A 22,338-nucleotide genomic window follows, 5' to 3' on the forward strand; every position below is an offset into this window, starting at 1 on the left:
GACAGAGGCCAGATCTCCAAGAGTGGCAGTCTCTTCCTATTGACAGGGAAATGTGCAAGAGTCACCCTGGATAACTCCCTTTTAGATTTTTCTTGCCCCTATGTTCAGGAGCACCTGGCCTTCACACTATGGCTTTACACATTGGCGCAGCTCAGACCAAGAGCTGACCATGTGTGGGATTGAGTGTGGTGAACCTTCAGCCAGCCCGTGGCCCATTGATGTTAGTGCATGTGTCAGTAAGGGACAGTTGAGTAATCAAGGTCAAGGCCAAATGGCTCACCTTTAGCTATTGACCTAGTTTGTGATATTCAGGAGATGGTGTGCACGGTGCTGCATTTATTCACACTGTTAAAATGACTGATGTGCTTTTCCATTGTTCAGGAATTGTTAACAGTTTAGGATTTTTATTAAATTACAAACTATTGCTCTTTAATTCATACTTACTGCTCTATTGTACTTATTCCACTGAAACAGTATTGAAACTGTTGGCTTAGCCAATCCAATAGCACTTTCAAATTAGCCTGGAAACAAAAGCAGAAAATTGTCAGCTGTTAGATCCTATTCTAATCACAAAAAGCAGTTATAATAACTGGGGGAGCGGGTTGAAACTAAATTTACACCAAAATTAATCTCATTCTTTAAAAACATTTAAAAGGAGAAAGGATTATGAATCATAGGTTTAACTTGAAAAATTCACATAATTCTGAGAATGATAGATACATTTAGTGTTGAATAATAAGAGCTATCAGAAAAAGACTCTAACGCCGTGTTTCAGCACAATAAGCATGTTGTTGTGAGACCTTGGCTCAGATCCAACTCATGAGCAAAGAACAAAGTCAGAGCTCTCACAAGTGTTATGGTGACAGGTGCACTGAGTGGGAACAGTATTTCAGTTCTGAAAATCCACTGTTTAAACCCAGATCAGGATATGACATCAAGCTGGACCTGAAAAACCATGTCAAAAACAGAATTACCTGGAAAAACTCAGCAGGTCTGGCAGTTCTGTCGAAGGGTCATGAGGACTCGAAACGTCAACTCTTTTCTTCTCCGCCGATGCTGCCAGACCTGCTGAGTTTTTCCCAGGTAATTCTGTTTTTGTTTTGGATTTCCAGCGTCCGCAGTTTTTTGTTTTTATCTGAAAAACCATGTTCCCAGGCAGTCAGAGCCAAGTGACACGTCACATCAGAACACCTTCCAAGGATATGGCTGAGGCAATCTCAGACAACATTACACAGAAACTTTGGGTGGAATCGTCTGTGCCCACTGGTGTTGGACTTGCGCAGCAGCAATGCTCAGAAGTCCAAAAATCAGTCTCATGACACGGTGAACCCCCCCACCCCCACCCACCCGCTGGCTCATCCAGCCACGTCGGTGTGATTGTACGCCAGCGTGTTCCACAACATCGTTTAAAAGGCATGCACTTGACGGGCTGCACTTTGAGGGGAACCCGGAGATGAGTGCACAGAAATGTTCCCGAGCGCTCACGAGGGACGCCGGTTGGACTTCGAGGTTGAGGCGCGTTGTGCGGAGCGAGGGCTGCCCTGCTGTTGAGGCCTGCGGTTCAGGTGCAACCACATTGATGTGATTGGAGTCGGGCTTTCAGTTTATCTGCCCAATCCAGCAACGCAGAAGCATCAAAGAGCCACCAAGTGCTCCAGAGCTTTTCATCCCTCGGGCCCAGACAGCAAACTAAAGAGCATTTTAGTGGCCTGGAGAACAGTTGGACGACTGGGTACATTGTACAGTTTCCTTGCTAAAGCTGGCCATGGAGCAGCCACTGGTGGAGGTGCTCACAGCTCCTTGCAACATCATCATCCCGGTTTGGACCAGTCTCCCTATGGTTCAAGCTAACAATGCAGCCTTGCATCGTGGGTGAGGAGGACGCCTGCGCCTGAACTGAGAGCACAACATGCAGTCCAATGGGCAAAGCTGCCACCAATCGGTCAGGTGGAGTGGGGCGGAAATGGATGGGGTTTCGGACAGCCATGCAGCTCACTAAACTCTGGCCATCAAGTGGTGACCAGCACTCTCTGGGATGCTTTAAGGGGCCTTCAGACTTAACCAAGAGACATTCTTAGGACATCCATACTAACCCACACAAGTCTCTCTTTCATCCTGCAGGGGGAGTACATCAGGATCCTGGAGCCTGGTGAACTAGCTGTATGCCTGATGGTGCACAGAGAGTGAAGACAGCAGAGAAGAGAGCGACTGAGGTGTCAGACTGTGCAAAGGGAGGAGCAGCACCCTCAGGAAGAAGAGGCAGCTGGAGCTTCCGCACATACCGCCGAACTGGTCAGTCATCTCGGCCAGCTGCTGCAGGATTTGGCGCATTTGGACATGGAGGGCATCCACTGCCAGCGGCTGTGAAAGTGACAGTGGTACTCAATTTCTACACCAGTGGCTTCTTTCAGGGCTTCAAAGGTGACCTCTGTGGGATATCACAAGCCTCCACCCACAAATGCATCCACGGATGTCATCTTCACGAGGGCCCACAACTTTGTGCATTGCGCCCGGAACCAGGAGAGCCAGGATGCAAGAGCGATTGGATTTGCCAACGTGCAGGGTGCCATTGACGGCACTCAGGTCTCCATTCCAACAAGTGGTCAACTACGTCAACCACAAGGGCTTCCATTCGCTGAATGTGCAGCTGGTGTGCGACCACCCACAAACACATCCTGCAAGTCGGCACACGGTTTTCAGGGAGTGCGCACGACTCTACATTCTCAGTGGGTCATGGATCCCTGATGTCTTCCAGGGTCCACAGAGGCTGCAGGGATGGCTCCTTGGGGACAAGGGCTACCCACACAGAGTGTGGCTGATGGCACCTATGCAATGGCCACACTGCAGTGGAGCGAAGGTATTACGAGACTTGTGCTGCAACTCACAGCTTGGCACAGCAAACTATCAGGATGCTGAAAATGAGATTCTGTTGCTTGGACCGGTCTGCTGGAGCCCTGCAGTAGAGTGCACTGAGGGTGTCATGCATCATTGTCGTCTGCTGTGTCCTTTACATCCTGGTGTTGCAATGGTGAGAGGGGCTGGCTGAGGAGGAGATGGAGGAGCTGGAGGTCTCCTCCGATGAGGAGGACATCAATGGGATGAGGGTGAGGAGATCCTCGAAGACAACGATGACAGTGATGCGGCCCTTGCACTGGCCAGATGAGACAGGCGTGCTTGGGAAGCCTTCATAGCTGCTAGGTTATGGAGGATGATGATTACACGCAGTGAGGAGACACCATAAGATCCTCACATTGCATCTGTGAACGTTTGACTCCAGTCTGGCTTATGGCAGTGCACCTACCTTCTGTGATAATGCTCCTGTCATGGAGACGCAGTGAAGGCCCTAATAGTCGCTCAATTGTAGGAGGATGATGACAACATGCAGTGAGGACACTCTATAGATCTTCACATAGCCTCTGAGAATGTCTGACTCCTGTCTGGCCGAGGGCAGTTTGCTTGCGCTCTGTGATCAGGGTCATATCATAGACACTCAGCCATGAAACTTTAAAAGCACCTGATCCTTTGTCCACCTTCAGGACCTGACCCCTTCAGGAGCACAGTGTCACTGGTCACAAATGTTGAAGAGATGGGGGGCCAGCCCCACCTCAAAGGTGCTGAGAGCCACACAGAGAGAATGACCGAACTCTGTGACACCTGCCCACAACGTTCTATCAGCAATGACCAGCACCATTGAGGTTCAATTATCAGGAATGTGTCCAGGGCATGTGGGATCAGACCATCACTGCATAAAGCTCAGGGACGAGGCCCTGCTCTGAGACACCTGCCTTTATCTTGTGCAGAAATCAAGGTTTCACATCTGAGTGACAAGAACACTGTTCATCAGAACAAGGGGCCATAGGCAGGGAGACATTCTTGGGGGTTTATTGACAATAGTGAACGTTATGTACAAGTGATTAACCCCATGCCCAGGCTGTGCAATTACATCATCTTAAGTTTCCTAATCCTGCTGCTGCGTCTTGGTGCTCCCCAGACATCCACAGCGGAAATGGAGGCAGCCTGCTGACTGCTACACCCTGTCTGTGATGACCTTGATGGGCATCCTCTGGAGAGCTGAGACCTGGAGGGCCACAGCCTGCTTTTGGGGACCTGCTGTGTGGCAGTGGACCCTCCTCGATCTGTGGAGCTGGAGCTGTTGAGGTCACAGGAAAAGGGGATTTGGATCGGCTGAACACTCCTGAAGTCACCTGCGTGGATGGCCCCGGGGTGTGCACCTGCTGATCCTCCTCCCTAAGGCTGATTCCTTGAGGAGAAGGGGAAGCTGGAGTGAGATTGAGCTGCCCTGCACCCCTCTCATGTACACACTATTGGAAGCCAACTATGGTGTCAGCTATGGAGTTCTGTCTGTGCAGCAGTGCAGGAGTGACGTCCTGGACCAAGGTGTCCATGGCCACCATCGAACCAGTGTTGGCATTGGTGCATTGGCATGCCAGTGCTATCACCTCAGCCTGAAGGCAGATGGACCCCTCCATCATGCCTTGCAATCTGAAGAGTGAAGTGGACATCCCTCCCTGATGTTCCTGAGCTTGCTTTTGCAGCTGCAGCAATTGTGACATGACCAAGTCCAGAGGCTCATCATCTGACTCGAACTCAGCAAATTTCTGGTCTCCAACAGCCCTTCGAGTGCCGGACACCTAGGAAGTCCCTGTCACTGCCTGCTGTGGATCAGAAAGTGTGATGTGCTCACCAGATTATGGTCCTGAGGCTACTCTAAAGCTAGATCCCACCGAGGTGCTATCTCTGCGCCTGTGAAGGGTGTGGATGAGCACTGTGATGGAACTCCAAGGAGGGTGCCTCCAGATTCCTCTTCAGAAGTTTCTTTGAGGCTTGATTGAAGGTCCTGGGTTGTGGGCTCCATTGTCTGTTTGGCAGATGTGTCTGCAAAAGCAAGGGGAGATAATTAGTGTACGGCAGTGGCCTGTGAAACAGGACACGTCACTCACAGCATGGTTGTCTGATGGAGGTTGCACTGCTGGATCCTCTTTTGGTAGAGCACTGCTGACCTCACCATCAGCACAGGAACGGTTCAGATTCTCACCAGCCAGCTGGTTGGCTGTTTTCAAAGTCTATGAGGACCTTGATTTCAGACATTCTTCCACCGGTAAGCGATCTCTCCCTCTTGTGTGCATAAATAGAGATGGAGAGAGTGTAAGCAAGATGCCTGCCAGGACAAGATAAGTGTGCCTGGCATGTGTCGGTGTTGAGTAGTCCCATGGACAGGATGAGGACGATGAAGGTGTGTGTGAGAGAGTGAATGGTGATGTCCCTTGTACTGGCAGTGAGTGAGGGCCCTGTGGATATGTGAGGGAGTTGAGAGCGATGAGAAGAGTGACTTACCCTGGCAGTGTTCTTGTGGCACTGGGTGGCTGTCCTCTTTTGCAGGGTTTTGGCGCTGACCACCACTGCCACCACCTCCCAAGCTGGTTTAGTGATGTTGCTGTCCGTCCTGCAGCCAGAGTGGGTTAGAGGACATCACGGCGAGCCTCCACTGTGTTCAAAAAGCGCTTGAGGGATGCATCATTGAACGTGGGGGCCACAGCTTTTTTGCCTTTCGGGGCCATGTCTTCTTTGCAGCAGTCGTGGGCTGGAAGCACCGAGAGGTGTTCACGTGGTTGGACTTTAAATATGATGCTTGGCATGATGAAGCGGCGAGGTGATGGCGTGGCAGGTGAATGAGAGCCCACCATGGAAATGGCATGTTTTCTGGGAATGCGTAATTAATGAGGCGTGAATGAGACGATACAGTGTGAAAAGCCGCCATTGCGGCTGGCAGGTAAAATGTCATTTTACCCGCTCGCTACCGCGCTTAGTGCAAATCTGGGGTGATTCTGCTTTTTACTTTCAGTTTCCACGACTCCCTCATCATCACATGGCCCATCTCCAACACTCCCCATTCCCTCCTTGGCTTCTGTATCTCAATTTTGGGGATTTGCTGCCAACCAATACGTATTATATACCCACAGACTCCCACAACTGCCTTCATTACACTTCCTCCCACACCGCTTCCTATAAGTTTTCTGTTCCTTTCTCAGTTTCTCTTTCTCCATCTCATCTGTTCTGATGGTATCACCATTCACAGCTTTACCTTCCTTTTCCCTCACCTGTGGATTTGCTTCCACTGTGGCTGACTGACTCTTCAACTGTGTCCAACCCATTTTCTGAACTTCTGCCTTCACCCCTTCCCATCTTTTCCAGGGTCATGGTAGGATACCCCTTGCCCTCAACTTTACCCCACCAGCTTCCGCAATCCAAGTCACACCCCATCCTGACTTGGAAGCATGTCACCGTCCTTTCATTGTTGCTGGAACTCCCTGCCTAATAGGTATTACGGTCTCACAACAACATGCTTACTATACTAAAACACAATTTTTTTTTAAATTCATTCACGGGATGTGGACTTTGCTGGCTGGGCCTACATTTATTGCCTATCCCTAGCTGCCCTTGAGAAGGTGGTGGTGAGCTGTTTTCTTGAACCGCTGCAGGCCATGTCATGTAGGTACACCCACAGTGCTGTTAGGGAGGGAATATCCAAGATTTTGACCCATCGACAGTGAAGGAACGGTGATATATTTCCAAGTCAGGGTGATGTGTGACTTGGAGGGGAACTTCCAGGTGGTGGTGTTCCCATGCATCCACTGCCCTTGTCCTTCTAGAAGGTGGTGGTCGTGGGTTTGGAAAGTGCTGTCTAAGGAGCCCTGGTGAATTCCTGCTGTGCGTCTTGTAGATGGTACACACACTGCTGCTTCTGTGCGATGGTGGTGGAGGGATTGAATGTTTGTGGACGTGGTGCCAATCAAGTGGGCTTTTTCTGTTAGCTATTACATAACCTATTATTCAACACTAAAAATGTAAACACATCTATAATTTTCAAAAGGATGTGAACTTTTCAAGTTAAACCTATGATTCATAATCTTTTCTCCTTTTAAATATTTTTAGAGAATGAGATTAACCTTGGTAAAATTTAGTTTTAATACCCCCCTTCTTGTTGTAACTAACTTTTGTGATTGGAATAGAATCTATTAGATGACAATCTAACCATGGACTGCAGTGGTACAAGAAGGTACCTCACCATTATCTTTGCAAAGGCAACTCAGGGTGGGCAGTGAATGCTGGGCTAGTTTCCAAGCAATGCACACATCTTGTGAAGAAATAAAAAAAACTTAAAAGGTAAATGGGAGCACACGGCGTGGAGGTGGGGTGGGGACTTTTCAGCCTTTAAAAGTGCTATAAATATTCAAAGTGGGAATTTAAATCGTTCTAAAAGCAAAAAGAAAGGCAAAACGCAATATCTGGCACAATCAATGTGGAGGCAGGAAATGGGCTGTGGACAAACAATTCAGCAGCAGAGCATCTGTAACCTTGTTGAATGCCTGGTGCAGCTGCTGCTTGCGATGGATGAAAGGAAGATTGTCCTGTTTGAGGCCGCAATCAGATCAGCCATGATCTTATTCAATGGCAGAGCAGGCTTGAGGGGCTGAATAGCCAACTCCTGCTCCTAATTCACATGTTGCCCTTTGCAACCATCTTTCCCAGAATAGCGAAGCACAGAACGCCAGCCAGATGCTGGAGGAGAAGTCTGGCGACTGTGACTGCCACTCGTAGTGCTGAGCAAATGGTGTAAGTGAGCTGCAGTTGTTTTTGCTGCAGGTGTTTTCGCAGCAGGTGTTCTCGCAGCAGGTGTTCTCGCAGCAGGTGTTCTTGCTGCAGTTGTTTTTGCAGCAGGTGTTTTTGCAGCAGGTGTTTTTGCAGCAGGTGTTCTCGCAGCAGGTATTTTTGCAGCAGGTGTTCTCGCAGCAGGTGTTCTCGCAGCAGGTGTTCTCACAGCAGGTGTTCTCACAGCAGGTGTTCTCACAGCAGGTGTTCTCACAGCAGGTGTTTTTGCAGCAGGTGTTTTTGCAGCAGGTGTTTTTGCAGCAGGTGTTTTTGCAGCAGGTGTTTTTGCAGCAGGTGTTTTTGCAGCAGGTGTTCTCGCAGCAGGTGTTCTCGCAGCAGGTGTTCTCGCAGCAGGTGTTCTCGCAGCAGGTGTTTTTGCAGCAGGTGTTCTCGCAGGTGTTTTTGCAGCAGGTGTTTTTGCAGCAGGTGTTTTTGCAGCAGGTGTTTTTGCAGCAGGTGTTTTTGCAGCAGGTGTTTTTGCAGCAGGTGTTTTTGCAGCAGGTGTTTTTGCAGCAGGTGTTCTTGCTGCAGGTGTTCTCACAGCAGATACCACAGTTCTGCCAATGGCTCCCTGTTGACTTGGAGTCTATGCAACTAGTCTCTCATGGTCATTGCCAGGTAGGTGTGACAGAGCTTTGGACCTGGTGGATGACACCTCACTTTGTGTAGAACACTTCTGTGACTTCTTCAGCAACAATAAACAATGCTTGTTCCTGCTCATCCCTTTGTTGCAACTTGTTGTCCTTCTCCAGATGGTCCATTGTTGTGCCCCATTGGATGGTGAAGTTGTGGAGAATGCAGCAGTGCATGATGATCATGGACACTTTGTAAGATGTCCCATGACATGTCTAGGCAACTGAAATTTTGTTTTAAAATGTCTAATGCATGTTTATAATGACTTGAAAAGGCTGCCTGACCAGCTTGTGCTCTGTTCATCAGCTGTGGGCAACAGTTATAAAGTGGAAAGGGTGTTTAATGGAATATTGAATGAAGGGGAAGCAAAAGGTGAGAAGGAGGATTAGGTATGAAGATGCCATTATCTTAGTTTCAGCCCCAGCACTAGCTATGACCTCAGCAATGGCCATTCCAATAATGGCCAGCACTGTTTCCTTCACTGAGATTAGGATATGCAGTTGCGCCTAGCCCCCCTCCTTACCCTGCAAGAAGGAGAGTGAAGTGTATTGGTGAGTGCTGTGCAATCTGTTTGGATGATCAGGTTGCTGTGATTACATAGCTGGCAGTGTGTACAAGCTGTGAAATGTGGGTGTAAGGCTTGCAGCAGTGCTGTGTCTGAGGGTATGATGGAACCATCAACTGCAAGTTCTGACTGATCGATTGTTTCTACCGGCGGGATTTTCCAAACCTGCCTGCCGCTGGGACCTTGCAGTCCGGCCGCAAGTCAATGGACTTCTGGCTGGGACGCCACCTCACCCACGCTGGGTCTTGCCCGCAATGGGGCCGGAAAATCCTGGCCTAAGTGAGTGATCGGGGTCCGGTGACTTGAGCAGTATCCGAGGCTAGTACTGCAGTTGGTAGGATATGGCATTTGGAGATACGTATCCACGTGATATCCCCACATATCACAGCAGCGTCTGGTATTGATGGCTTCTGGCGGTGGCCAACGGACACCATCCCCAAACCTGTTTTCAGAGCCGACTGAATTTAGTTCCGTTGAGCTATTGGTAGCCAGGGCTGAAAAGGGCAATACAGTCTCCAAGGAGCCACACTTCCATGTTCCCTTGTGGGACAAATAACTGGTTCATGGTTGTTTGGTTTTTACAATAAAGGAATCACACAGCTGCTTGGGAAGAAAGCATTTACCTGCATGATCCTGCGCTGATGGTCACAGATGAGCGTTGATAGCTCTTGCACTTAATGAAAGTACCGCTTGGAATGAGCCTGGGGCATAAAAAGATTTAAAGCAGGAGTGAACTTGACAAGCACTGTCAGTGCTGTGTATATGGTGGTGTTTGGCTCAAGGTCAGATTCCAGCATGTGACACCACTCTTATTACTGTCTCCCTGGTGAATCTCAGTCTCGAGTTCCCTTCAAACGTTCCCCATGTGGGGAATTAGAGGGTAATGATTGTGCAATATTCTCCTCCAGTGAAACCACATCTGCGTTTATTGAGATAAAAACAAAAAAACTGCGGATGCTGGAAATCCAAAACAAAAACAGAATTACCTGGAAAAACTCAGCAGGTCTGGCAGCATCGGCGGAGAAGAAAAGAGTTGACGTTTCGAGTCCTCATGACCCTTTGACCGAACTGGAGTTCGGTCGAAGGGTCATGAGGACTCGAAACGTCAACTCTTTTCTTCTCCGCCGATGCTGCCAGACCTGCTGAGTTTTTCCAGGTAATTCTGTTTTTGTTCTGTGTTTATTGCTCTTTTTCTTCCTTGCAAAATAAAAGGGATTACCATAGAGATCCTTATGGTCAAAAATAGATACTTAAAAAAATTGTTTATTCTTTCACAAGATGTGAGCATCACTGGCTAGGCCAGCATTTGTCATCCACCCCTAATTGCACTTGACTGCCTTCAACCGCTGCAGTCCATGTGATGTAGGTACACCCACAGTGCTGTTAGGAAGGGTTCCAGGATTTTGACCCTGCGACAGTGAGGGAACGACGATATATTTCCAAGACAGGATGGTGTGTGGCTTGGAGGGGAACTTGCAGGTAATGGTGTTCCCATGCATTTGCTGCCCTTGTCCTTCTAGGTGGTAGAAGTCATGGATTTGGAAGGTGCTGTCAAAGGAGCCTTGTTGAGTTGCTGCAGTGCATCTTGTAGATGGTACACACTGCTGCCACTGTGCATGACTGGTGAAGGGAATGAATGTTTAAAGTGGTGGGTGGGGTGCCAGTCGGATGGGCTGCTTTGTCCTGGATGGTGTCAAGCCTCTTGAATGTTGTTGGAGCTGCACTCATCCAAGCAAATGGGGAATACTCCATGCTCTTGACTTTTGACTTGTAGATGATGGACAAGTTTTGGAGAGTCAGGAGGTGAATTATTCACCAGAGAATTCCCAGCCTCTGACCTCCTCTGGTAGCCACAGTATTTACATGATTGGTGTCATGATAATAGTTGATTGTGGTAGTGAACTCCAGTGTTAGATACTATATGGTACTCTGTACTAGATAGGGGATTACCTGACCTGGGAATTGAAGATCAGATAGCACATGTTTAAGCCTGTCTTGATAGAATTCAGTTACTGAAGATATGTGTTTATGTTAGGAAAATGTGTTACCAATGAAGTTAGCTCAGCTACAATATCGATAGCCTGTGTGCATCATTGAAAAAAAAACATAACAGTTGGTTTAGTTAAATTTTTGGTCAATGGCAAGTCCTAGGGTACAATGTTGATAGTGTGGGTTTCAGTGATGGTGATGCCATTGAATGTCAAGGGGAGATGGTTAGATTCTCTGTTGTTTGAGATGATCATTGCCTGGTCATTGTGTGGTGCAAATTTTACTTGCCACTTATCAGCCCAGTACAAGCAATTTAAAAACTGCACTACCAGAATACTCGGCATAGAATATTTTGAAGTTCAGCTAAATCAACACTTGAAAAACACCAGATTCAATTGAAATATAGGCTAAAAAACATTAAACCTATCTACAATGTGTCTCTTTAATTGTTTTCAACACAGAAAACAGTAATACTACTTTCCCAAAGTCCAATCTGGGAAGTGATTTAGGCTGCCATATGATGTCATTCATCAGCCCATTATGATATTACAGTAAAACTATCTCCTGTTTTCAGTAAGAGTTGTTGCCTGCACCAAGTCCTGCATGAACCAGCAAAGTGCATGATGGTTAGAGATGTGTGTGTGCAATTTTTATCCCTCTGCTTCTGGTCCATTATGATCAGCTTGTTCTCATACATGTGGGAACCCCAGTCTAGAATACCTCAAAAGTGAAAAAAGAAACATTGATGGAAATAAAATATTTTGATTTTTATCACCCCTTTCATGTCCTCTGAACATGACGAAATGTTTCACACCACCAGATTCTTTTTACGTGAAGTCACTGTTTTATAGACAGACCTGACACACACACTGCACAAGATGGGATTCCATGAAAAATGCAATATGGCGAATTACCAGTTAGTCTGTTTCTGTAATATTGGTTACATGCTGAATGTTGGTCAGGCCACCAAGAGAACTCCCGGCCCTCGTCATCAAAAGTGGGGGTGAAATTACTTCTGGTGTTTAGTGTGAAATGGGCGACAGTGGATCGGAATTCTGTTTTACATCACCCCTGAGTTACTTATTCATGGAACATCGAGCGTGGTGTAATAAAAGATAGCAGTTTTGTACCTCCTATTTCCCACCAGCTGTGAAAGACCAATCTCATGCCCTGTACCTTGAAACCTTTTAGGTTCACCTAAGCAAGCAGATGAGGCAATTTGCTTTAATATCTCAGCTGAAAGGCAGCACTTCCACCAATGTAGCATTCCCGCAATACTGTGCACTAAAGTGGGCAGATGATTACCTGAATGATGTTCCTAAATCCTGGAGTTAGGTTTGAACATACACCATTCTGACTCAGAGGTAAGAGTGCAACCCACAGCAACAAATTGACACTGGAATCTGGACAACTGTTAATATTGAACATCACAAAGCATAAATGTTTAAGGCAGTATCCTCAGACACACCTTAGTTTGTATTCTCTTGTTCTTCATCGTAACTGGACCAAAACAATTATCTTGGATCTACACTAGATGCTGCAGGAACAAAGTCGGACACGAGATAATGCAAGCCGTGGAACCAGTGCTGTGATGAAAAGTCTTGAACTCCGTCATCTGAATGGCATCGGGGAGCTTCGGAGCAGGGTGGCGAGGTAAGAGTAGAAAAACAGGTTCCCTGACTTATCATGTCTAACTGCTTTCAGCAAACTATGTACTGATATATTGTGTAATGAATCAACTATTGCTGCTGTCTTTTGTGAAGAGGAATTTGCTGGGTGTATCTGTGTAATGCTTTACATTCCTTAGAATCCTACCAAATATCACAAACTATTTATAACTGAGGCTCAGAACTCAAGTTGTTTTGACCAGAAATTATTTTGTTAACAAATCTTCACTTCCTATTTCACTGCTGATTTATCAAAACGTTTAAGACAAATTATAAGAAAAACGCAGAGCAACAAGTTAGTTTTGAGTAATAGTCTCATTTTTTAATCCCTTTTGGTTTTCTCCCTTCAGTTGGGAGGGCAGGTGGTCAACTCGCTCCTGGACCCTACACCGGTCTGAGTCAGCGTTACTCACTGACCAATCCGACAGTCTGTGTTGGGCAGGTGATTGCTCAGTTCCAATTCAATGTCACTGACTCAACATGGGAGTGAAGTTTTAAGCAGGTAACTGCTCTCTGGCTTTTGACACATGCTGCTAAAGCTAATGGCTAATATATGGAGGACTGCGCAGCTTCTTGGGCCTTTGACTTTCAAACAAAAGTGTCTGACTTCAGCTTAGAGATTCTATTACTGGGACAGCTGAGAGCAGGAAATCACAATATAAGAAACTAGTCATAAACACATGTTGGTACGCTATTATTTTACCAAGGTATTATTTTTAATTACAATCTCTACAATATTTTGGGGGAAATTGGTTGTGCACCAAAGCTCCTCAGTTTCATCTGCTCCTTCTATGACAACATGCATTGTACTGTACAGTTTTGTGGCTCCACTTCCAGCAGTTTCAGAGTGAAGAATGGAGTAGGATACAGGGCCGTATCCTTGCCCCCACTCTGTTTGGCATCTTCCTCCCCATATTTCTGACCTTTGCCTTCCCTGCAGATATGGAAGAAGTCCGGTTGCACACTAGGTCAGACAGCAAGTTCTACAATCTATTGAGACTGAAAGCAAAGATAAAATCACATTGTGACCTGATCAGGGAACTCATCTACGCTGATGATGCTGCGCTAATTGCTCACAAGAAACTCAACTACAACGACTCATGGACTGTCTCTCTCATGCCTGAAACTTGTTCTCCCTGACTATAAACGTCAAAAAAACTGTGGTCAAGGGACAAGGTGTTGCATCTCCATCCCTGATCACTCTAAATAACACCCCGCTGAAAGCAGTTAGCAAATTCTGCTACCTCTGGTCCACAGTGATAGACAATCTGTCCTTTGACGTAGACCTCAATATACGCATAGGGAAAGTAGCTATCACATTTGGTCAACTCATGATTACGCGCACATGGGATAACACCAAGCTGACCCTTAAGACCAAGCTGATGGTTTATACGGCCTGTGTTCTCTGCACCTTGCTCTCTGGCTGTGAAACATGGACGACTTGCAGCTCTCAGGAAAAGAAGCTCAACAATTTCCATCTCTGCTCTCTGCAGTGTATTATGGGTGTATCCTGGCAGGACAAAACCATGAATGTGACAGTCCTGTATTAGGCAGAGTTCCCAAGTGTGCCGGCACCAATCAAACAGACGACTTTGTTGACTCAGGCAAGTCCACAGGATGGAAGACGGTTGCTTACACAAGGACTTTCTGTATGGTACGGCAGCTAGATATTGCAGCGGCTCAAGAAGGCAGCTCACCACCACCTTCTTAAGGGAAATTAGGGATGGGCAATAAATGCTGGCCTAGCCAGCAATGCCCACATCCCCTAAACAATTTAAAAAAAGACCGTGTGGCTCCCAAAGCTCCACTCCAGAGATGCTTGCAAGCGTGACATAAAAGCCTTAAACATTGATTATCGCACCTGGGAGTCACTAGCTGACAAGAGGAAAATGGTAACCTCATGTGGTCTGGCATGCACCACCATGATGAGCTGTGGCAACAGCGGCTTGGCAACAGGTGCCAAAGTCAATAACAACAACCCGCAGTGATACCTGGAAGCTTCATGTGTGGCACTCCTTCCTCTCAAGGATTGGCCTCTTCCGGTAAAGGTGCACCATATGAAGATTGTTTGCTGTATCATGCTTCGTGGATGGAAGGATGCCAATGACATTTTTAATTACTGACTTAACACGCTTAGCGCTTTGGAAGGATAAAATATTAAAAAACTAAAGAGTTGGTTTTATTATTTTGTATTAGATTTAAATTATTGTTATGACAGTAATGATTAGAGACATATTTAGGTTGTGGTTCTTTTGTTGACGAGGAACTGTACTGAACTAGTCCAAACTTGTTCTACTTACTTAGAGCCCTAATTGCTATCAGAGGGTGGAAACTTTTATCCTGGCCAGATCGCCAAGGTTAAAGCAGAACAAACTGACCTATATCTAAATTTCTTGTGTATGTGCCTGTTGCCAGCGTATTGTGGAAAATCACAGGAGCACTGGAGGTGGGTGAGGCTCCACACAGCCATCATCCCATACTTGGAAAATGACCCTGACAGTACATTAAGCCATTTTCCTGTAGATACTTGTTTCAAATGTCTAACAATTGATGAGGGATATCTTGTGACTCTATTCCTGCTTCCTCCCATAGGTGTGATGCAAGCATTGCCAAACTGTCAGCTGACCTGATGTCAATATACAAAGGAATTCAGAACCTTAGCAAAGAGCAACAAAGAGCAAAACTGATCTTGGAAGCAAAAATAAAGGATGTTGAAGGGCAGGTTAAACAAAATATGGTCCTTTACATTTAATGTACAATGTACGCTAAATAAAAAAGTACCGTTAGGTCCCAGGTTACTTAATGATGGTGACCATGAAACCATTGTCCACTGTTGTAAGAAGACATCTGGTTCACTCATGTCCTTTAGGGAAGGAAATATACTGCCCATACCTGGTCTGGCCTATGTCTTATTGAGTATATTTAAGACTGAGATAGATAAGTTCTTGATTGGTAAGGGGATCAAAGGTTACGGGGAGAAGGTGGGAGAATGGGGTTGAGAAACTTATCAGCCATGATTGAATGGCGGAGCAGACTCGATGGGCTGAATGGCCTAATTTCTGCTCCTATGTCTTATGGTCTTATAGACCCAGAGCAATGTGGTTGACTCTTAACTGCCCTCTTGAAATGATATGGCAAGCCACTCGGTTCAAGGGCAGTTAGGGATGGGCAACAAATGCTGGCCTTGCCAACGATGCCTATACCCATGAAGAATGCATTTAAAAAAAAATAATCACCTATTTTCCTAAATGTATAAAATAGATGGCAGGATCCTATTTGGAAAAGCAGTTGAAAATGGACAGTTTATATATTTAATTATATAAATCATTTCTGTTAATTTAATTTTGTCTTGCAGGAACATTCCCTCACATTTCTTGTGCTGTTGTGTTGGGTTTTATGTGGCATTCTCCTAAAAACTTGTACAGAACGTAAAAGATACTGTAGATCTTCCAATGAGCGTTTAACGAACCTTGTAGAGTTTTTCGAGGAGGTTACCAAGAAAGTAGATGAAGAAAAGGCTGTGGATGTTGTCCACAAGGACTTTAGTAAGGTCTTTGACAAGGTCCCACATGGGAGGTTAGTTCAGAAGGTTCAGACACTTGGTATCCATGGAAAGGTTGTAAACTGGATTTGAAATTGGCTGTGTGGGAGAAGACAGAGGGTGGTAGTGGATGATTGCTTCTCAGACTGGAGGTCTGTGAATAGTGGTGTGCCTCAGGAATCTGTGCTGGGACCATTGTTGTTTGTTGTCTATATCAATGATTTGGATGATAATGTGGTAAATTGGATCAGCAAGTTTACTGAAGACACTAAGATTGGAGGCGTTGTGGACAGCGAGGAAGGCTTTCAAAGCTTGCAGAGGGATCTGGACCAACTGGAAAAATGGGCCAGAAAATGGCAGATGGAATTTAATGCAGAAAAGTGTGAGGTGTTGCATTTTGGAAGGACAAACCAAGGTAGGACATACACAGTAAATGGTAGGGCACTGAAGAGTGCGGAGGAACAAAGGGATCTGAAAGTTCAGATACATAATTCCCTGAAAGTGGCGTCACAGTTAGACAGGGTTGTAAAGAAAGCTTTTGGCATACTGGCCTTCATAAATCAAAGTATTGAGTATAGGAGTTGGGATGTTATGGTGTGGTTGTATAAGACATTGGTGAGGCCAACTTTGGAGTATTGTGTGCAGTTCTGGTCACCTAACTACAGGAAGGATATCAGTAAGATTGAGAGAGTGCAGAGAAGATTTACTAGGATGTTGCCGGGTCTTGAGGAGTTGAGTTACAGGGAAAGATTAAACAGGTTAGGACTTTATTCCTTGGAGTGTAGAAGAATGAGGGGAGATTTGATATAAGTTTACAAAATTATGAGGGGTATAGACAGAGTAAATGCGTGTAGGCTCTTTCCACTTAGATTAGGAGAGATAAACATGAGAGGACATGGCTTTAGGGTGAAAGGGGAAAGGTTTAGGGGGAACATTAGGGGGAACTTCTTCACTCAGAGAGTGGTGAGAGTGTGGAATGAGCCACCATCTGACGTGGTAAATGTGGGCTCACTCTTAAGTTTTAAGAATAAATTGGTTAGATACATGGATGGGAGAGGTCTGGAGTGTTATGGACTAGGTGCAGGTCAATGGGACTAGCGGAATAATATTTCGGAACAGACTAGAAGGGCCGAATGGCCTGTTTTCTGTGCTGTAGTGTTCTATGGTTCTATGGAGTTGGGCAAACACACTGTATGTGAAGCCTGTTGGATTAATCTTATTTCCAACAAATACTGGTTTGAAGTAGATGGTACCGAACCTGCCAAGCACCAATAATCAACAGCAATAATCACACATTCTGATTTTTAAAAAATGGTGACATTTCGATGGATATTACTCATAGGCATCACTTCCACCAAAACTGTAGTGTTGGTATTCACTCTGCACTGACGCTAAGGAGTTGTAGTTTATGGGGTAGAGATTAGACCTCATAGTGGACTGGTGTAAAACGGATGCAACAGCCCATCAAGGAAAGCGGACTGATGTTCATTTTGTCAAATGGGTGAGCTGCTTGTGGAGACACAGGACACCAGCAGCACGTCCAAATTAGTATAAAATACATTCCAAGGACCCAAAACTTGGCATGGACAATTTTAAATTGCCAAATCTGGAGATAGGGACTGAGCAGACACTAGTTGAAGTGGACTGAGATTCCCTCTTCCTGAGAGTATTATTCTGCTTTGCTCCAGAATTGAGTTGGCCCCTGACCTAGGACTTGCACTAAAACTACTTGTAATTGGAAAGTGAAACAGCTTTATACCAGCACTGCAATTCTAGTGTAAAACAAGCTTTATATCCAATTATATCTCCATGTATTTAATTAAATTTGCTATCGATGCCATGTTGCTGGTTATAAAATTATTACTCGTGACATGTTGGGCAGTTCATACTTGGAAAAAGGTAAACTTCACTCAACCTGTGCAGCACACCCTTTGAAGATAAGATACACCCTTTGAACTACTTTTCATTGGCACCAGTTAAGATCCTAGCCTTTGAGCTTTGCACTCCTCGGATATTACAGGACAATTGTTCCTGTGGAATTCATGTGACACTGTCAATATTCACAAAGATGAAGTCAATAAAAAAAAACCAGACCAGCTGGTGTTTAACTGTGAAACACACAAAGAAAACCAACTATAATAAAAACAAAAAAAAAGCTGGAACAAGTCAGGCAGCGTCTGTGGAGAGAAACAAGAGTTAACGTTTCAGGTCAAGATGACCTTTCCTCAGGTCCCAGATCTCTATGGAGAATGCTGTGCCAAAATGGATTGGGCAAGTGTGAATGTACTGAATGTCTGGTACCATTCCTTCATCACTAACTGGAAAATCTGAGCCACCAGTTCTGAAATTCTTGGGAAGGCCTTGGGGCAACATAGACCTGGGAGGGCAGCAGAAATTCCAGCCACCCACAAAATGATGACTCTGACCCCATCCGAATCCCAGAGTCAGGGTACTTTAAATATCTTTTTGCATGCTTTGCTTTGCCATGTGTGTCCACCTCAACTCTCTGTGATCGGTTACGTTTCTGAAATGCTGCCTTTTAGGTTTCTGATATATTTTTCTTTTTTACCTTCCACAATAACGCACCAGCCAAATTTTCGGGGTCATTTCCCAAGCCAGCCCTTTTGAGCACCATGATCAATGTAAGGGCCAAAAAGAGGAAGTGTCCAAATCTGCCATACTATCTTAGATTACAGCAGTGGCTGCTCTTCAAAGGAACTTCCTTGGCTGTAAAGTGCTTTGGGACATCCTGAGGTCATGAAAGGCACTATCTAAATGCAACACTTTATTTTCCTCTGCTTCCCTGCTGGTATCTGCCACAAAACCACACTTCATGACCCCAGGAATTTCAAAACTAATGACTTCCTCTTATAATCTCAATAACAAACCGAGTGAAATCCCACAACATTGTTAATGAAAAGCCAAACTCCCTCCTCCTTGCACTATGAATATCTGGTAGCTGATAGATATAAAGATTCCATTTTCAATTGCCTTTCCAAATAAGATCTTGTTTTATGTTATTAAAGCCATAGTTCATTAATTTGATGAATGGCTGTTTCACGCCACCATAGCTGTTTGTCATCAGTGGTATTGCTATTGCACAGGACTAACCAGTTCTTTGTCCTTTACGGGTAATACTGACTATGTAGCTAATCCTCGTGTTTTAGTTATGCATTATTGTCATAATTCAGATTTGTTTCATGTTAGATAAAGGCAACGAATGCCCTATTTTTAGGCATGACTTTCAATATGAAACTCTCTGGGGAGACTTTCCTGATATTGGTGGTTATTTTAACTTTGGGCGATATCACACCAGCCACTCATTATACAGGTTCTCCAGATTCAATATTGCCTGCTTCACACTAATGGTCAAAGCCAAAATTAACCACTTTGTGAGTAAAGGATTCACTTGGGTAGAACACATGAAAGAGACAGAAAGATTGTCATTCAGGTCCCACTTTAGGGAGCTGTATACATAAGCTGTCACTTCTCTGCAGGACTGAGGGAGCTGGAGTTGGCATCTTTCAGATTAGACATTAAACCGAGGCCCCATCTGCCTTTCTTGGGTGGAAATAAAAGACCCCATGGCAATATGAGAGGCAGACTAAGGGAGTGCTCCTCGCTGCCCTAGTAAAGAGCTATTCCTCACCCATCACCACCAAAGTGGATTACCTGCGCATTTATTTTATTGTTGTTTGAGGTACTTTGCTGCGTGCAAGTTGACTGCCTACATTCTGACAATGACTGCACGTCAAAATAACTCATCTACTGTGAAACGCTTCTGAGGATGAGAGGTGTGCTATATAAATGCAAGCGCTGTCTTTCGAACCAGGTTTTCCTCAATGCATTGTGTACAGATGATGCTTTGTGCCAAATGCAATGTGAGGTGAACATTGAGGTAAATCTGTCCCATTTATGTTTTAAACAAATGGCTTCAAAAACTATATTTAAATTATAAGTTTGATTTGTTCTTCAACATAGGTGAAAATTTTTTGGAATGGGGGTGGGGGTGTGTGTGGTTGTGATGTAACCCCAGAAGAGTTACATTCCTAAAGAAAACAATTTTGACCCTTCCAGCCATTAATAAAAATCCACAATAATTATTCTGAAAATGTACTATGGAACATATAAATTCACAAAATGTTTAAACAGAACCAAAATATTGTCAACATGTAAACTTTTCTTATATTGAGAACTGTACTTTTTTTCTTAAATGTCTCTTTAAAAATGAATCATCTCTAATCTTATACTGAAACTGTCTCCAGTCAAACTCAACAGTCCACCTGAAACTGACTTTCTGTTTCACTTTTAAGTGTGGAAGTCTCCATTGTCTCGTACTCAGTTGCATTAGGTTACAGTATTGCTAACTAACCCTTCTGGGACTTTTAGCACCATTTAATGTTGTACAGAGTGCAGTTTTGAATACATTCATATAGGTTTACAATTTCTGTGAAAGGTGTATTGTTCAACCACTCTGTGTAAATATTTAACCCAAGGGAATGACTACATTACTGTAGGTGAAAGTTTCTATTATTGGGGCATAAATTATTTTTACTATTTACTTAATGGGCATAGAGGAAGTCTTCAGATTGGGTAATTATTCCAAAACATAGGTTTGTGCAAATTGCAGGGATCTGTGTGGTGCTGCAAAAGAAAAAATGGTTTAAATCATGGCAATGCCCCTACCACTGGCTGTGGAGAGACATAAGTATCAGGATCCGACAGCATTACCAGTGGATTCCTGTAGGGATTACCTCGATTTTTCACTGTAACTTCAGCAGGAGAAAGCAGGAAAAACTTGCATTTATATAGCGCCTTTCACAACCCCCAGACAGCCAGTGAAATACTTTTGAAGTAGGAAACACAGTAAGGACCCCACAAACAGCAGTTTGATAATGACCAGATCATCTGTTTGTCCTGATGTTGGCAGAAGGATACCGGGAAGAACTCCTTCTTTGAAACAGTGATCTTTTCTTTCTGCCTGAGAGGAGAGATGGGACTTCAGTTTAACATCTCAGCTGAAAAACAGCACCACTGACTGTGCAGCATTCCCTTAGTACTACACTGGAGTGTCAGCCTTGATTATGTGCTCGGTCCTCTAGAGTAGGTCTTGAACCCACAACCTTTTACAGAGGGGCAAGAGTCTTAGCAACTGAGCCGCTGTTGACACCTGTGGAGAAATTTCAGAGAAACAGCAGAATTCTAAGGGAAAATTCTGCCTCATTATCTGCACAGTGCCATGTTAGTGTTAAGTATTAGTACCCAGGGAAAGGAAAGAATTCAAATCAATTTATTACAATAGTGACAATTGCTTAAAATATTTGCATTAAAAAGGCTTACTGAATTATAAATCATTCAACATTTTGAAAATAAATTAGCTCAGTTGAGATTTATTTTTCTGCACCAATTATCTCCACCATTTTCCTCCCTCTCTTGATCACTTTGAAGCCTTGCTGAAGTATTGTCCTACAGGTTGTTCTCTGGCATCTTGCTAAATGGCTATTATTTATGTGTGAAGTAAGTGCACTTTCAGCAGCAAGTGTTAGCAAGCTATTCAATAATGAATTTCATCATGACCAAACTCAATGTTGTCCTTAGACGAATATTTCCAGCATTACTGGATGACAATCAGAAGCAGAAACTATGGTTGACTTTCCTGTCTTGAAGCCGGGACATACTGCCATCATTTTTCTGTGCTCTGGACTGTTAGAGGTATGCAGCCAGCCTCGGTTGCAAGTGCTTCTTCAGGGAAGCACTTTTTTGTTCCGTCTGTCCTTGGGCTCATGAATGCTAGATTTCTCTCTGAGACCTACCCTGTGAACTAAACTAAGCAAGGTGCACTGGTGTCCGTGCTGGTATCTGCAAGGGTAAGGTCAGATGATGCCTCTTTCATAATGCCACTGTTATCCTCTGCTTGCTGAGGGGCCTGTACAGTTTCTGAGCCTAAATTGAAAGAGCAGAAAGAGAGAGAGATTAAAGCAGCTGCTGAAGGTCATGCAAATTGTGCAGTGATATTAGAGTGGTAAGGGAAAAAAAAGACGTTAAGCGGGCAAAATATCTGTGGGACCAATCCTCCAACCTCGCCAGTAGCCACAAGTCTGGCTCAACCCCTGCCCCATAATGTCCAGGAATTCCTCTTCAAATGGGCACAGGGTACGGTTGTAGGCTGACTCTGCACTTGTGCCCATCTGCTTCCTCATATTATGCACTATTTACCATACATGATGAAAGGGAGTGTGTTTGTGATCGTTGAATGAGATGTCTTGATGGTG

The 22,338-nt window shown here is 44.9% G+C and overlaps 2 protein-coding genes across 2 annotated transcripts in view; one reads left to right on the top strand and one right to left on the bottom strand.

The window, feature by feature from the left end:
• LOC121269821 (protein FAM81A-like) overlaps window positions 1-22,338 on the top strand; it is a 51,641-nt gene that overhangs the window by 24,719 nt on the left and 4,584 nt on the right. The window contains exons 4-5 of the mRNA XM_041174808.1: window positions 12,393-12,511; window positions 15,118-15,247. Of these exons, the coding sequence (XP_041030742.1) occupies window positions 12,393-12,511; window positions 15,118-15,247 (249 nt within the window). The remainder of the gene's footprint in view (window positions 1-12,392; window positions 12,512-15,117; window positions 15,248-22,338) is intronic.
• LOC121270056 (keratin-associated protein 4-4-like) lies at window positions 441-8,432 on the bottom strand. Its single transcript, XM_041175385.1, has 3 exons — window positions 8,332-8,432; window positions 7,530-8,196; window positions 441-521 (listed from the first exon to the last, which is right to left on the bottom strand). The coding sequence occupies exons 1-3, from the start codon at window positions 8,430-8,432 to the stop codon at window positions 441-443; spliced, it is 849 nt and encodes a 282-aa protein (XP_041031319.1).

The sequence above is a fragment of the Carcharodon carcharias genome, chromosome 26, assembly GCF_017639515.1.
Source record: "Carcharodon carcharias isolate sCarCar2 chromosome 26, sCarCar2.pri, whole genome shotgun sequence".
Taxonomy (NCBI): domain Eukaryota; kingdom Metazoa; phylum Chordata; class Chondrichthyes; order Lamniformes; family Lamnidae; genus Carcharodon; species Carcharodon carcharias.